The sequence below is a fragment of the Chlorocebus sabaeus genome, chromosome 20 (assembly GCF_047675955.1).
Source record: "Chlorocebus sabaeus isolate Y175 chromosome 20, mChlSab1.0.hap1, whole genome shotgun sequence".
NCBI classification, from domain to species: domain Eukaryota; kingdom Metazoa; phylum Chordata; class Mammalia; order Primates; family Cercopithecidae; genus Chlorocebus; species Chlorocebus sabaeus.
In genome coordinates this window covers 100,178,350-100,193,345 of record NC_132923.1, presented here as the reverse complement: position 1 = coordinate 100,193,345, position 14,996 = coordinate 100,178,350, and the positions used below count along the sequence as shown (strand labels likewise).

At 49.0% G+C, this 14,996-nt stretch overlaps 1 protein-coding gene across 1 annotated transcript in view; it reads right to left on the bottom strand.

Annotated features, from left to right (window-relative positions):
- GRIK3 (glutamate ionotropic receptor kainate type subunit 3) overlaps window positions 1-14,996 on the bottom strand; it is a 238,891-nt gene that overhangs the window by 76,544 nt on the left and 147,351 nt on the right. Inside the window, exon 3 of the mRNA XM_007979376.3 lies at window positions 7,979-8,236. Within this exon, the coding sequence (XP_007977567.2) occupies window positions 7,979-8,236 (258 nt within the window). The remainder of the gene's footprint in view (window positions 1-7,978; window positions 8,237-14,996) is intronic.

The window sequence follows — 14,996 nt, the reverse complement described above, 5'->3', positions numbered from 1 at the left end:
TGTAGATTAAGGCCTGTGCACACACTGGTGCATGTACACACATATGTAGATTCGAAGGTAGGCACAGATAGCAAATTCCCACTGACCACACCCCGCTGCTCCTCTCTAACTTAGAATGGCTGTAAAGCCTTCAGGGCCTAAATCAGAGTTCACCCTTCTTCTTCTGTACCCACTCCCAACATCGTGAGACATGGGACATGATTTCCCTCAACGTCTCCAGCGAGCTGCTTCCAGGATTTGGGCACAAAAGGCAGCTCCAGCCTCAGTGGTACTAACCTGCGCCAACCACTAGACTGGGTAAGGCCAGGAGGTGTTTGCGTCTCCCTCCTCGTCCCCACTAAGGGCAGGCTGCCTTGCTAAACCTTACCCACTTTTTCAGGTTCAGTGCAACCACCTCCTCCATGAAGCCTTCCTCTTTTGCTCTGTCCAGAAAAGATCACCCTCTCCTCCAACTCAGTGGCCTCCTCCCTCAGCACTGGCCTCCTCTGGCACCACCTCATCCTGCCACCAATGCCTTGATATCTGGGGCTGGGTTCCCACCACCTCCAGCACAGGGCCTGGCACTCAGGTGGCACTCAACAAAAGTTTCCATAATTGGATTGACTTACTGTTTTGTTTTGTTTTTTTATTCCTCCTACACTGAAAAATCTATCCTCTACCTTGGTTGGCATTTTTGTAAAACCACTTAATCTGGGGACTTCCAGGGAAGACTAAATGTCACTTCCTAGAGACAAATGGCTTGCTTAGCTCTAATTAAGTTCGTTTCTGTCCCTATTTCAAGGTCCATTTTTGCTGACTTCTTTCTGCATAGCCTGGGAGCAAGCCTGCTTGCTACTCTCTATATGCTTCCGGCCCCCTCCTCCCCTCCAAAGAAGCTGAGCCAGCATAAGGCCAGGTCCCAAGCGGGCCATCCCCTCTTGCCTGCTTGGCCCCTAGTCATCCCCAGGACTCAGTGTCCAGTCCTGGCCGCATAGTTCACACAGTATGTTCCACCCCTGCCCCCTACCCCTGCCCCCCCACCGGCCACTAATGGCACTTCGATTTTCCTTTGGGGAAAATCTCCTCCCTGACTCTTACTTTCTGTGACTCAGGAGGGGTCCATCGCCAGCTCTAGGGGCAAAGCATGTGGCCCCAGCCTGGGAATAGGTATTGACTCAGAGATAGGTGCAATATCGTCGATTCTCAGAAACTGTGTTAGAGCAACTGGCACAAAAGGAGGGTAAGAAACACTCTCTTTTTCACTCAACTTCAAATAGGGAGGTTGTAAGTCTGGGGTCCCTACGTAGACCTTGAGAAGGATTCCAACAGGACAGATGTCAGAGAGAATAAGCAGCAAAGAAGTCCTAACGATCTTCACTTCAGCCTCTGGATCAAATGGTGCCTGAAGCTAAAATTAGCTCCAAACTTTCCAGTAAAGGAAACCAAATTGCTCCCCCACCCCAACTGTTTTTTACTTAAGCCAGTTTGCACTGGATTGAAGTTTGCAATCCACTGTTACTCTATCTGGAGAGTCCCCCCGACCCCACTCAGATAGCCTTCTCCAAAAGCCTTCCAGTAGAGAGTCCCAGTTTCCAAAACAATCTCTGGTACACACCCCCGAGTCTGTTCTGCAATGATTCCCATTCCTGAGGGCTGGACATCAGGAAAGCAATCTGATTGGTGTCCATCATCTCGCTTTGCTTCAGGGACAGAAATACATGCCTGTAACCTAAGCCTCCTAAAGTGCTTCCACACAAGCTTTGCCATGACTGGGCATCGGGAGCCCCCAGCCCACTGAAGACTCAAACCCACGTGCTGGAGTTGGGAGACGGCTCTGGAGTCCCGGAGTGGTCTGGATCAAACAGGTGCCCTGTGCTTCCTAATACCAGACTTGTTGGGGAGGAAGAAGAGGCTATCAGTTGACCTTCATATAGAAGGGGTAGGCCACAAGCTAGCTATCCTCAGACACACACACAGGCTATCCCCCTCCCAATGTATCCCAGAAATTCTTGATTAGGCTGAATGATGCTTCCCTTTCACACCTGTTACCCCGTGAGGTCCAGGGTGCACAGTTTGCTCCTCCCTGTTTGGTTTTGAGGCTTATGTGCAGCATCGGCAGGCACGTGGGCTTTGGGGACCCAGGCTATGAGGACTGGGACAGGCTGGATGCTGGAGTAGAGGCCACCAGGGCCTGCTTGTCAGCCAAGCACATCGCTCCGTGTAATGCATGGTGACCCACATTCTCCAGCAGCAAATGTCAGCCCTCCTTCCCATCAGTGTATTCCCAAAGGAGACCAGAGGCTCCTCTCAGCCCACCCCAACAGAGGACTAGGCTCTCTTTGTTTGCCTGAGATGAGCTTTCCTTCCTGGCTGCTCCCCTAATCAATCTCTCTTAAAATATCTGCAGTGAATCACGGTTGTTGGAATCATGCTTTTCACTCACAAAGCGCTTCTGCATTCATTACCCTATTTAACCATCTCTCAATCCTAGAAGGCATATAGAACAAGGATTTTCATTCCAATGTTACAGATAAAAATCCTGAGGGCCACAGAGGTTAAGTGACCCCACAGAGGTTAAGTGATTAGGGAATCATAATTAGAGAGCCAAACACATTTTGGCTCCTGGGCTGAGGCCCTTTTCTTCATCCCAGGGTTTTGTTTGTTTGTTTAATCCCATCCTTTCACCCTCAAGATGAGTTTGTCTTTATGCATAGAGTAGATTAGGCACAAAGCTCGTGGGACAAACACTGGTTGCCTCCTCAATCGCCATTCCCCTTGAGGGAGATTGCAGTCATGACCCCAAATCTTCACCTCTCCTTATAACCACACCCTTTGCCATGTAACTTTGCAGAGCCCTCCAATTGGGCTCACCCATGTGAATTGTTTTGGCCAGTGGGATGTTGGCAGGTACCATGCAGGCAAATGGTTGAAATGGAATTGTACGTTGGGTTTGCTCTCTTGCCCCTCTGCAATTGTCATGACAATGTGCCTGGGCTATCCTGCTGGAGGATGAGAGCCATGTGGAGAGCCGACTACACCTGCCATCTCAGTCAAGCCAGCCGAGATCAACCAACAGCCAGCTGACCCCCAAGCAGGTGAGTGATTCAGGTGAGCCCAGAAAAATGACCTGGAAGTTCAAGAAATCACTGACCCTGCGGACGTGTGAGTTAAACAAATGCTTATTATTTTAAGCCACTGAGTTTTTGAGGTGGTTTGTTACACAGCATTATTATAGAAAGAAATAGCAAATGCACTCCCTTCTAGCATGCTAAAATAACTGTGATTGTGTTTGGGTGACAATGCACCAGTCCCATGAAATGACTTGTGATTGGCAGGAGCCAATCAGTGGCAATTCCATTCCCATCTGACAATGTCTAGAATACTAGTCATGGACCCAGTGAGCTATACAGGATTGTCTTCCAGAAGGTTCTGAGACAGATCTTCCTCTCTGATAAGAGGCATGAGTCACATTAAGAAAAACCTCATTGGTCTGGTTATGGTGGCTCATACCTATACTCTCAGTGCTTTGAGAGGCTCAGGCAGGAGTTTGAGACCAGCCTTGGCAATACAGCAAGACTCTGTCTCCATAATAAAATTTAAAAATTAGCAGGGCATGTGCCTGTGGTTCCAGCTACTTGGGAGGCTGAGGTGGGAGGACTGTTTGACCCCTGGAGTTCAAAGTTGCCAGGAGCCATGATCGTGCCACTGCACTACAGCCTGGGTGACAGAGTGAGACCCTGTCTCTAAAATAAATAAATAATGAAGAAGAAAAATCCCTTTGGCCCCTACCTCCTGTATGCCACCTACTGCCTGCTCCGAGCTTCAGCAGCCCTATTGTGACTATGAGCTGAAGGCCAAGAGAACTGTGGCAATACTGACCCAGCACCCTGACTTTGCCAAGCTGCTAAATCAGCTGAGGAAAGGCCCATCTCCTGAATTCTTGTCAGGGAGATAACTGCCTATTGCTTGAGTCAATGTGAGTTGGGCTGTCTGTTACTTGCAGCCAAAACATCCTAATGGACGCAATCTCCAAAGCAAACACAGCCAAAGCCCACTGTGGAGTACTTCCCACTCCACGGGTTTGATGACCCATACATTGTCCTGCCCTTTGACATACACGGATTCTGGGAGCACACTTCTTTCTACCCACTATACATCATCAAAGTTATATTATTTGACTGACGCCAACCCTGAATCCCTAGTACACATTGTCTTCTTGACCAAACCCACTGCCCCATGGACTCCCCTATGTTTTAAATATTTGTTGAACTGAATTGAGTTGAATTTAACTGAATCAAATGGAAAATGAAGTTGAATTAAACTCTAATTAAATATTGAAGGAAAGAGTATAAGGATGAAAAAATGCAGATGTTGTTATCTTATCTACTTTTGAGAAGTTAATTGTATTCCAGAGGAGTGGGTGCCTGCCCAGTGGTCACAGGTAATTCCAGGCCATCAGAGCAGAGAATAAAGTGACATGTGCTTAATAGTCAGCGCTAAAGGCACTTGTGGGTAAAAGCTGTGGACCTGAGCATCAGCTCTGACCAGTTTTGCTAGCATAGCATCCATCATCATGACAAAGCACCTTTTCTTCTGCAAAGCCACTTCCTCCACCCTCCATCTAGACTATGTCAGTGTCTGCTCTGACCACTCTGTACCCACGATATTCCAGTTACATGTCTTCAACATTACCCTGTTCATATCCCTTTCTTCCCTTCCATTCTGGCCCCATGTCCTCTTCCAAGCACCCCTTGAATTCTGGCCTCCTTTGCTCCTGCCTGGACCAGTGCAGCCGCCTGTGATCTAGTGCTCTAGTCTCCTTGCTCTAGGCTCTCCTTCCAACCCTTCCTGTGCATTGTTCTTAGAACCGCCTTCTAAAACTCTGCTTTGATTATTCTACTCCTTTGCTCAGCAATACTCAATGATACCTGGCTGCTTTAAAGATAAAACCTGAACTCTGAGGCTGGACATCAGAGACATTGCATAGCCAGCTACACTCTGTTAATCTGATTTTTTCCTCCCATCTTCCATACCTGAATCCTCTCCCCTAGTCAGGCTGTTCTCTTGGTAGAGCTGCTAGGTACAGTCCAACCTAATTTTTGCTCGTGTTATTCCCTACACCTGTAATTCCCTCATGATTCCTCTCATTCACCTATCCTCAAGGCCCTGCTCCAATCGCTCCTCCTCTGGTAAGTCAGCTCAGACCAGCCAAGGCCATAGAGCTTCCTCTCCCCAAGCGGTCTGGCTCTGACTAAATGTATGTGCTGTTTCATTCTTAGCTCTGATTGCCTAGAATTACGTGCGACCTCTGGGCAGGCACCCACTCTTCTATACTCAGATTAACTTTTCAAAAGAAGACAGGATAACAACATCTTCGTTTCTTCACCTGTATACTCTTTCCTTCAATATTTAATTAGGGTTTAATTCAACTTGATTTCCAATTCAATCCAATCTAATCCGATTCAATCCAATCCAACTCAGTGCAACAAACAATGAAAAACATCTACATTGTACCAGACCCTGTGTTAAATCCTGGAGGCACTGAAAGCTCCTGGCCTGGAAGCAGAAACAGACTCATCGACAGATAACCATTCACAGTGGTACATTAAGAAACAACTCCACAATGCAGCTGAAACACTGGAGTGGCTGGGAGGTGGGCAGGGGTGCCCCTCAATGGCACGGTCTTTGTGCTGGGGCGAATAAGCCGGGCTGGGGATCCCTGTCGGGTGCTTTGGAAATAGCAGGAACTCAATAGATGCTTGTAGAAGCCTGAGTTAAATAAACAGCTTTCCAATTGTCTTTTCTGAGGGAGTCTCTCCCTACTATTTCCAGTCCCCATTAGGAGGTAATCAAAAGCTGACATTGAATCACAGGCAGCTGAGAGCTGGAGGGTTCTTTCAAGGCTGGATGCAGCAGCTCTTGACACGTGGGCAGAGCAAGGCCAGATGGGTTAAGTGACTTGCCAAGGTCACTCTCTCTTAAGAGGCCAGGCTAAGAAATGTCTTGGGACTCAAGTCTTTGGAAATAAAGAGGAGGAGAAGAAACAGCTCCATGCTGGCTAGCAGCATGGACTTTAGGCTCAAACAGGCCTATTAGGTGCGTGCTGGCTCTGGCACTCACTAGCTGGGTGACAGTGCACAAGGCGTGTGACCTCTTTGGGTCTCAGTTTTCTCATTTCTAATTCATCGCTCCAGGGAGTTATGATGAAAAGTACATGAAATGAAATGAGATCACACTTGCGCCACTTGGTTTGCAGCAGGTAAACAGTAACCTTCTTTAGGAGATGAATCCAGAAGCATGGATGAATTCCATCTCTAGAGGACTCTCCAGGTCTGTCCCTGCCCCACACACCCTAACAAGGATGACTTAAGGATGAAGGCAGGGACTGGGCAGTGGTCAGCGCCCTCAGTGGCTCTTCTCTCCCCTCTCCCTTCCCTGCTTGCTCTTTTTGTGACTTATGGCAGACCATTAGCTCTCTGTACATACAGCTACATGGAGACGACTCCATTCATGGAGATGGCTATGTTGTCCCCTGTTTGTGTTTCCCTACAACGTAGTGCTTGCCAAGATCAAGAACTGAGTTTTGGTGCCGTTTGGTGACTCACACCTGTAATCCCAGCACTTTGGGAGGCTGAGGCGGGAGGACTGCTTGAACCCAGGAGTTAGAGACCAGCCTGGGCAACGTAGCCAGACCTTGGCTCTACAAAAAATACAAAATTAGCCAGGTGTGGTGCTGCATGCCTATAGTTCCAGCTATTTGGGAGACTGAGGTGGGAGGATCTCTTGAGCCCAGACAGTCGAGGTGACAGTGAGCACCACTGCACTCTAGCCTGGGTGACAGAGTGAGTGGGTTTTGTTTATTCCAGTATCTCCAGCTCCCAGCAATGAATGCGATCCAAAGGAAGGGCCAGAGTGCATTTGCTGGATTTGTTGGTGGTTATCTGCTAAGTGTGTGCTCTGGGCCCTCTCTAAGGGTCTGGGACTTGAGAGGCAGGGGTATCACGTTGGAGCAAGGGTTTTCTGGAAGGCAGGGTCCAGGCTGGACTTGGAAGGCAGGGCAGGAGTGGGTCTGGTGGGTCCTACCCAGAAAAATGTGGGCAGCATTAGCTCCCACTGGCAGAGCATGTGGGACAGGTACAGCCACATCAGGGAGTCCAGCTTTAGGCCCGCGGCTCACAGTTACAGGCCCCAGAGCCCATCTCCTCCCTCTGTCCTGGCAGGATGAGACAAGAGCGTGGTGCTGACATCTGCAGGCTTGGCCCTGGCTGGGGTCAGCGGTCAAGTGGGTATGGCAGGGGCTGGTGTGTGTGTGAGCAGAGCTGGGCATGTGCAGGTGTCTCTGTGTGTCAGTGAGGGTAGAGAAGAGTGTGTGTGTGGCGGGTGCAGGTGTGAGGAGGATGAGAAGAACCAACCTTCAGCACTCACTGCATGTCAGTGCTTGTCACTGTCATCTTGTAATCCCACATCTTACAGATTTACATTTTATAAGAAACTGAGGCACAAAGAGGCTACACAGCCAGCAGGTGATACAGCAGGGATTTATACCCAGGTGGTCTGGCTCCAGTGTGTATACACGTAACACTAGGCCACGCCGTAAGCTATGTGTGTGAGTGTGTAAGTGTGAGGGTGGATGTGTTTGCAGCAGATGGAAATGTGTGAATGTAAGAGCGTGGGCAGGTGTAGGCGTGGTTTGCAGACGTGTGTGCTGCTGCTAGGCTGGGTGCTCAGTGCAGATTTGAACACTTGTGCTGCTAGAGGAGGAGGTGAGTGTGAGGCAGGGATGAGGTGGGCTGGGGCTGAGTGAGATGTGAGTGTGGCTGGGGTACATGGGGTGTGAGTGGGTGCAAAGGTGAACATCAGCATAACCGAGTGGAACTGGGGTATGGAACACAGCCTCTTCCCCAGGGGCAGCTGTGCTGGACAAACAGACAAGAGCCTGACCCTGGGCCTCTGCCCCCCTCACCTGTTACCCCCAGCCTAGCCAGGACTGGCCACCCACCTGTACTGTCATCATAGACCACGGTGGCCGACCGCCACTTGAGGTACTGGACCAGGTCGAGGATGGCATGGCTGAGCGAGGCGTAGTCGGGGTAGAGGTTCACGTAGAAGGTGTCCTTGTTGTCCAGCGGGTGGTGCTTCCAACGCAGCTGGATGTGGGGCACTTCCAGGGCATTGCAGATGGACTGGACGGCGTTGGTGCAGGAGCCCTGTGACGGCCCGAAGATCGCCACCACGCCCAGCGCCAGCTGGTCACAGGCTGTAACAGAGGGTAGGGCAGCACAGGGGTCAGCATGGGGGCTGTGGGTATGGGGACAGTGATGCTGATGATCCTGTAAACATGTGGGAAAAACAGCAACTGGAACCGTCGGTGGGTGCACAATGGATGAGCTCTCCAAAGCTCAGTTTCTTCATCCGAAAACAGGGGTTCTAACAGTCCCTGCCTTGCAAGACCACATGAAGGTGGAAAGACATGGCAGTGGGAGACTGGAGCACAGTGCCAGGGTACGTCCCTTGTCCTTGGAAGTGCCCATGACAAAGAAGTGATCACCACCTTTGATGTTATTATCCTGGGATTAGCATCACCAGCTCTGTGTCAGGTCCTGTTCTGGGGGGAACTTGAGAAACAAATAGAATCAAACATCTGCTGGCTGATGATGCTTCAACTTCAACCTCCAGTCCGGCCTGTTTCCTTCCCTGGACCTGTGCATCTCACCTCTTACCCAACATCACCAGTTGGATAACTGACATGCACATCAGATCTGACACATCCAGCACAGGATCCCCTCTTCTCCCAGCCTCCCCCACCTCAATAAACAGCAGCTCCATTGTCCCTGGACCCATATGCCAAAAGCCACGGGTCTGTCTTGATTTTTCTCATTCACTCATATCCCATACCCCAATTCATCAACAACTCCTGTGGCTTCACCTGCAGAATACATCACAACCTGACCACTTTCTGCCACTCCCAGCCCCTACACCCATCCTGATCCAGGCCGCCATCCATCATCTTTCGCTTGGATTATTGCAGAAGCTTCCTCAGTCATCCTCCCTCCTGTCTATTCTGCACTCAGCAGCCGGGGTGAGAATTCCACAGTGTAAGGTAGATTATGTCACTCCTTTGCTCCAAGGGCTCCTCAGTGCAAAAGCCAAAGTCACAACAGTGGCCAGAGATCCTACTTGTTGCAGCTCCTCCCTTCCCTGTCCCCACCACCACTTTTCTGACTTCATCTCCCATGCTTCTTTCCCTCCCTCACAGCATTCAAGCCCCACTGGCTTCCATGATGCTCCTTGAACATGCTAAGTGCACTCCTGCCTATTTGCACATGCTGTTCTCTCTGGCTGGAATGCTCTTCCCTCATAGAGCCTCAAGACTCCCTCCTCCTCCTCCTTGAGGCCTCTGTGTCTGTGTCTTACTAGGGAGGCCATCACTGCGCAACTTAAGATCGCAAACCCTGTCCCCCCATGCCCTGTTTATTTCCTTCCTTATTAAACAATCACTGGAAGTTGTCCATTGGTTGACTTTTTCCTCCCAGTAGAATGTAAGTTCCAAAGAGGCAGGGCCTTGATCTATGTAGTTTACTGCTATATCGACAGTGCCGAATCATCATCGGAATGTTGAATGAATGCTGAATCACTGCCTTCAAACAGTTCAGGTTCTTGGGGAAGTCCAAAAACTTAGGCAGATGAGGCAGCAGATACTTTCCCACTGGTCTGGGATGGTCGAACATCAGTGGGCACAGCAGAGCATCAAATGAGCAAACCCAGGGCAGCTGGGACTCAAAGTGGGGGATTCCGCCTAAAAGATCCATTAAAAGGGGACCTCTCAGAGTCCTTCTGGGGTAGTTGGGAGAGCTCCCCAGGAGGCATTCTCCCTTTTTTCCTCAACCGTCTCCAATTTTCCTTGGGGCTTCACCCCTCTTTTCCACTGTCAACCCATTGGTGCAAAGAATGTGGCTTGCATCCAGAAAACCACTCACTGACCTTCTAGTTCACAGCCATGGGTTTAGAGGACAGTTGTGGGCCAGTCAGAGCCAGTGGGATGCCATGAGATCCACTGGACTGAGAAAGGGGCATCTCCCTCTTTAAGTGAACCTTCAAGGAACTAAGAGCTGGAGCTGCAGTAGCCATCTTGTGCTCATACAGAAAGAGGGGTGACTGTGAACACAGTCAGTGTGGGTTGAGCGGAGCCAAGAGAGAGAAAACACAGGAGTCGCCGATCAGGCAAAACCCTGGACTTATAATTTGCATGAACCAAGACTTACGCCATTTAGGTTTTGGTTTTCTGTCACTTGTAACCATCAGAGATTCACCAATAGCGCATGAGCAAGCTCAGCTACCTGTGGACAGGGGAATGACACTACGTGCACACGTATGACATCTGATACACACAGGAGGAGGCAGGACAGAACACTGAAGCAGGAATGAATACACTGGATTCAGACATGTCCTGGCTGCCTCAAGGGCCTCTGGGAATGATCCACTGGGCACAGGCCTACCCCTAAGATTTGCAGGGCCCAGGGCCAGAGTATAAGTGGAAGCCCACACACCATATGGCTAAATAGTTACATGTCGTTAGTTAAGCTAAAAAACTGTTAAATGAAACATGTCCTTTTCTCTTACCTTGACAAATGGACCTTCATCACAATCTGGAAAGTCAGGTGAGAATGGAGACTTCTCCTACACAGTGACATGGAGGGAGGTGGCACCAAGACCCCATCCTCCCCCTTTCTCTTTGACTCCTGGTTCCATCCTGAACCATAAGGGGCCTTGCACTCTCTGTGGACACCCCAGTCCTTATGTCCAAACACTGTCTACACCCACTGCAAACAGCTGCCCCTTAGTCACCCCTAGGGCCTAAAAGTGCACCTTCTGGAAGTATGGCTTTCCCTCTGGAAAACAGACCCAAGGAAGAGGCCCATGCATGTCCTAGAAGTGGGCTCAGGGCCAAGTGGGCAGGAAATTTAAGGTTCTAGATACTTAGAGGAAAGTCTGGAAGGGCAGGGCACAGGCTCCTGGTGGGTATGTCCCCTGGTCCCACTGACTCCTTGTCCCGAGAGGAGAGGCCAACCAGAGGAGGCAGAAGGCAAGACATCAAAGCACAGGCCCTGGGAAAGGGTCCCTCTTGCCTGGGCTTAAGGATGGTCCAGATTGATCCAGAGATACAGGGTAGTTTTGAATCCATCAGAATATGTGATCTTGGTGTGTTTTTCCTGTTGACTCACATCCACCACTCCCACTGCCTCCTGGAAATGGGAGATAGTATATAAATAAGCTATTTTTCCTGAAATCTATACTTCTACCGGGAACACCAGACACTGCCACTTATGGGCAAGGTGAAAGACATAGCAATGTGAGGAGCTGGCTAGTTTTTGTTAGGAGTCTGCGGGAGCCCCCTGGAACACGGGGCAGAACAGCAGCAGTGCCAGCACAGAGGGCATCTCCTGGGCAACCCAGGATTCGTTGTGGCCAAGGCCAGGTGCAGGAGAGCACATACAACAGGAGGCACGTCATCCTTTTGGTGCTTCTGTAGTTCTGGGACTGGGAGCCAAGTCAGGGAAGCACCATCTTGTTCCTGCTCTTATCACCTTCAAGTCAATAAGCCTTGGGTAGCCCTTGGTGTGAGCGAGTGTGCGAGACAAACCACAGTGATAATAAATGCTTTAAAAACAGAAACTCCATGTTTGCTCGTGAATTGTCAAATTTAGGACTAGTTCTTTTTTCAGTTCCCTCTCCCCAAGGAGGCCATGCTCAGACCTGCACCCTCACTGCCCATCCGTGCTATTCTTCTGCCATCTGGGGGTGTTGCTTATCTTCCCCAACCACCTTGTCCCCTTCAGATTAGGCACTTCCTGAGGAAGGAGTCCACGTGTGAGTCACTCTGCAACCATGGGAGCTGGGTACCAACATGGAAGAGATGATAACAGTGAACGACACCAGTCCAGGGCTTGCCCAAGCCTGAGGCTGTGGGCATCCTGTAAACCCTGCAAGTTTCCCTCATACTCTCTCCTGCCTCTGTTCTGAACCTTCTAGCTGTCCCCTGATGTCTCTGGCTTCTGTCCCACTATATTCTCTGTCTATTCTTTTTCCCGGAACACCTCTAGTTTGAAGACTTGGTTGAATGATTTGAATATCTCATTCCCTCCCACCAGCACCTCTAAGAATCTGCCTCTTAGATTTCTTTCATTGATTGATGCCTTGAAGCAGGCAGGTCCAGGCTTCCCTGCCACCGCTACCCTTCCACGGCCTGGACTTTTAGGTCATGTCTAAGGTCTGGGCACGTTGTTTGACCAAGGCAAGTGACAGTGGACCAACAGAAAGTCTGATGATGCAGAGGATTGCAAGAGTGTTCTTCAAAGAAGTGACTTTTATTTTGACATAGACTGTGAGGATTATGACAAAGGCAACTGAAATCATTGTGATAGTAAAGACCATATTGTAAGGCTGCCGATGGTGATAATGGTGACGGCATTGCTGAGGGTGAAATGAATCATGTTGATGTTGTGATAGTAATGGTGGGATGGTGATGTTGATGTTGGTGTTGATGAGACTGACAATGATAAAGGTGTAGGTGCCTTGACTGTAATGGTGATAATGACAGGATGATGGGATGTCAGCATTGATGAGAGGAGGTGATAACAACGTTGGTGGTACTGACAGTATCAGTGGGATAGTGGCAGAGATGTTGCTGCTGACGAGACTGGGGATGATGAAGATGTTGCTGTCATGGCAGTGATGGAGGTGATGACAGTAGGGGTGGTGTTGGTGGTGCTGATATTAAGAGTGGAGGTGATACCATTGTTGCTGGTGAAAACAGTAATTGTGTTGCTGGTGTACTGGTGTTGATAGTAGAGTCAATGGTGGTGGCATGGTGATGACGACCACACTGGGTTTCATTCTGCAAGAGATGCAGTGATTAGACTTCACTCTTGCATAGCAGGAAGCATCAGTCCTGGCCTTCACTTCTTGCTTTTCCATGGCCTCTCTCCACCTCCCCTTTCCTGTCTCCTTCATGTTCCTTCCACCCTCTGAGGACTTCCCAGCTGGGAAGAACACTGCTGCCCCACAGGGACCAGGGCAGAGCTTACAGCAACAGCAGCAGCAGCAGCAGCAGCAGCAGCAGCTTTTCCTCCAGATGTTTCCAGGGCAGCAGCCAACTCTTGTTCTGGCAACCCTGATCACACTGCAGTAATTATATTATTTGTGGCTTCAATTTTGAATCCATTTTCTGGTCATTTTACAGTAACTCAGTGGTTCACAGTCATTGCAGGAGTCCACAGCCTGAATGCCGTCCCCCCACTCCCTTTCCATGGCAATTGTAGTTATAGCAAAAATTATCCCAATCAATTTGTGTCTTAAAAGGAATTGAGCAGCCCAGAGAATAAGTGAAGGCGGAGGAGCCTGGGGAGCCCTGGGTCGATTCCAGGTCCACTCCGGTCAGCCTTGGAAGAAAACACAGACACTCTCTGCGCTGCTGCTGCTTCTGGCGCTGCCTGGAAGTCACTCATCTTTTAATTTTCCACAAAACATGGAAAGATAAAGACAATAAGTGAAAGTCCCTTTTAACAGGAAAAGGCCCCCTGGGCCTCACATGGAGGGAAGGACTAATTCAAGCGGAGCTGGCAGGGAAGGCGGTGCTAGGCTTTGTGCCTCTGCGTCCCCTCCCCGCACAGGGCCCGAGGTGGCTGGATCCAGCTGGAGGGGAAGAAAGCAATGAGGAGGACTTCTGTCTAGGGAAAATGAATTATTGCTGGATTAATTAGAATTTGCCCCAAGCCCCAAGTTTCTTGGAAGAGCCCTAAAGATGCCTCCAGAGAATGCAGTTTAAAAAAACAAAGATCAAAAGAAAAAATAAAGATCATGGGAACACGGGGCTCCCTGAGGGACGGAGGGTGCCCAAAGGGGAGTGTGATCCAACAGCAGGAATGTGCCAAGGTGTGACAGTGGTGTTGCCAGTCACAGCAGAGGGATGGCATCTGTCTTAGGCATGTCATCTCAGGGACATTGAGGGTTGCAGAAAGATGGCACTTCATTTTTTTATTGAGATATAAAATATAGTAAAGTGCATTAATGGTAAGCACAGGACTGTTACAAATTTTCACACAGAATTTCATTCATACGTCATGCACTCATGTGTGCTACACTATCTCAGTCAAGCTAGACAGCATTTCCAACACCTAGGAAAGGTCTCTCTTGCTCCTTCCCAGTCGATATCCACTCACTGCACACTACTCCCTCCCCCGGAGGAAATCTCTTTTCTTTCATTCAATGCTGTATCTGTGAGGTTCATCTATGATGTTGAGTGGAGAAAGTTTATTCTTTTTTTAATTGCTGATTAAAATTCCACTGTATAATTATATCCCAATCTCTCCATTCTCCTATTGATGGACTTTTAATTTACTTCTAACTTTTGGTTATTATCATTAAAGTGGCTAGAAACATCCTTGTAGGCACAAGCTTTAGTAGATTCTGCCAAATAGTTCTCCTAAGAAATGGAAGGTTTTACTCCCATCAGAATTGTATAGAAAAAAATAAGCCCAAACCCCTACCTCCCACCGTACACAGAAAATCAATGTGAGATAGATCACAGAACTCACTATGAAAGATAAAACAACATCACTTCTAGGAAAAAAAAATGAGAGAATATCTTCATAACCTTAGGATAGACAAAGACTTCTCAAACAACACAAAAGACATTAACCATAATGGAAAATATTGATAAATTGGACTTCTTTAAATTAAGAACTTTGCTCCTCAAAAGAAACTGTTAAGAGAATGTAAAAGGAAGCCCACATGTAATGGATATATGCAATAGAGATAGCTCTCCAACAAAGGATATAAGAATATACAAATGAAGAATACAGGGGCTGGGCACAGTGGCTCATGCTTGTAATACCAGCACTTTGGGAGGCCGAGGCGGGCGGATCACGAGGTCAGGAGATCGAGACCATCCTGGCTAACACGGTGAAACCCCACCTCCACTAAAAATACAAAAAATTAGCCGGGCATGGTGGCGGGCG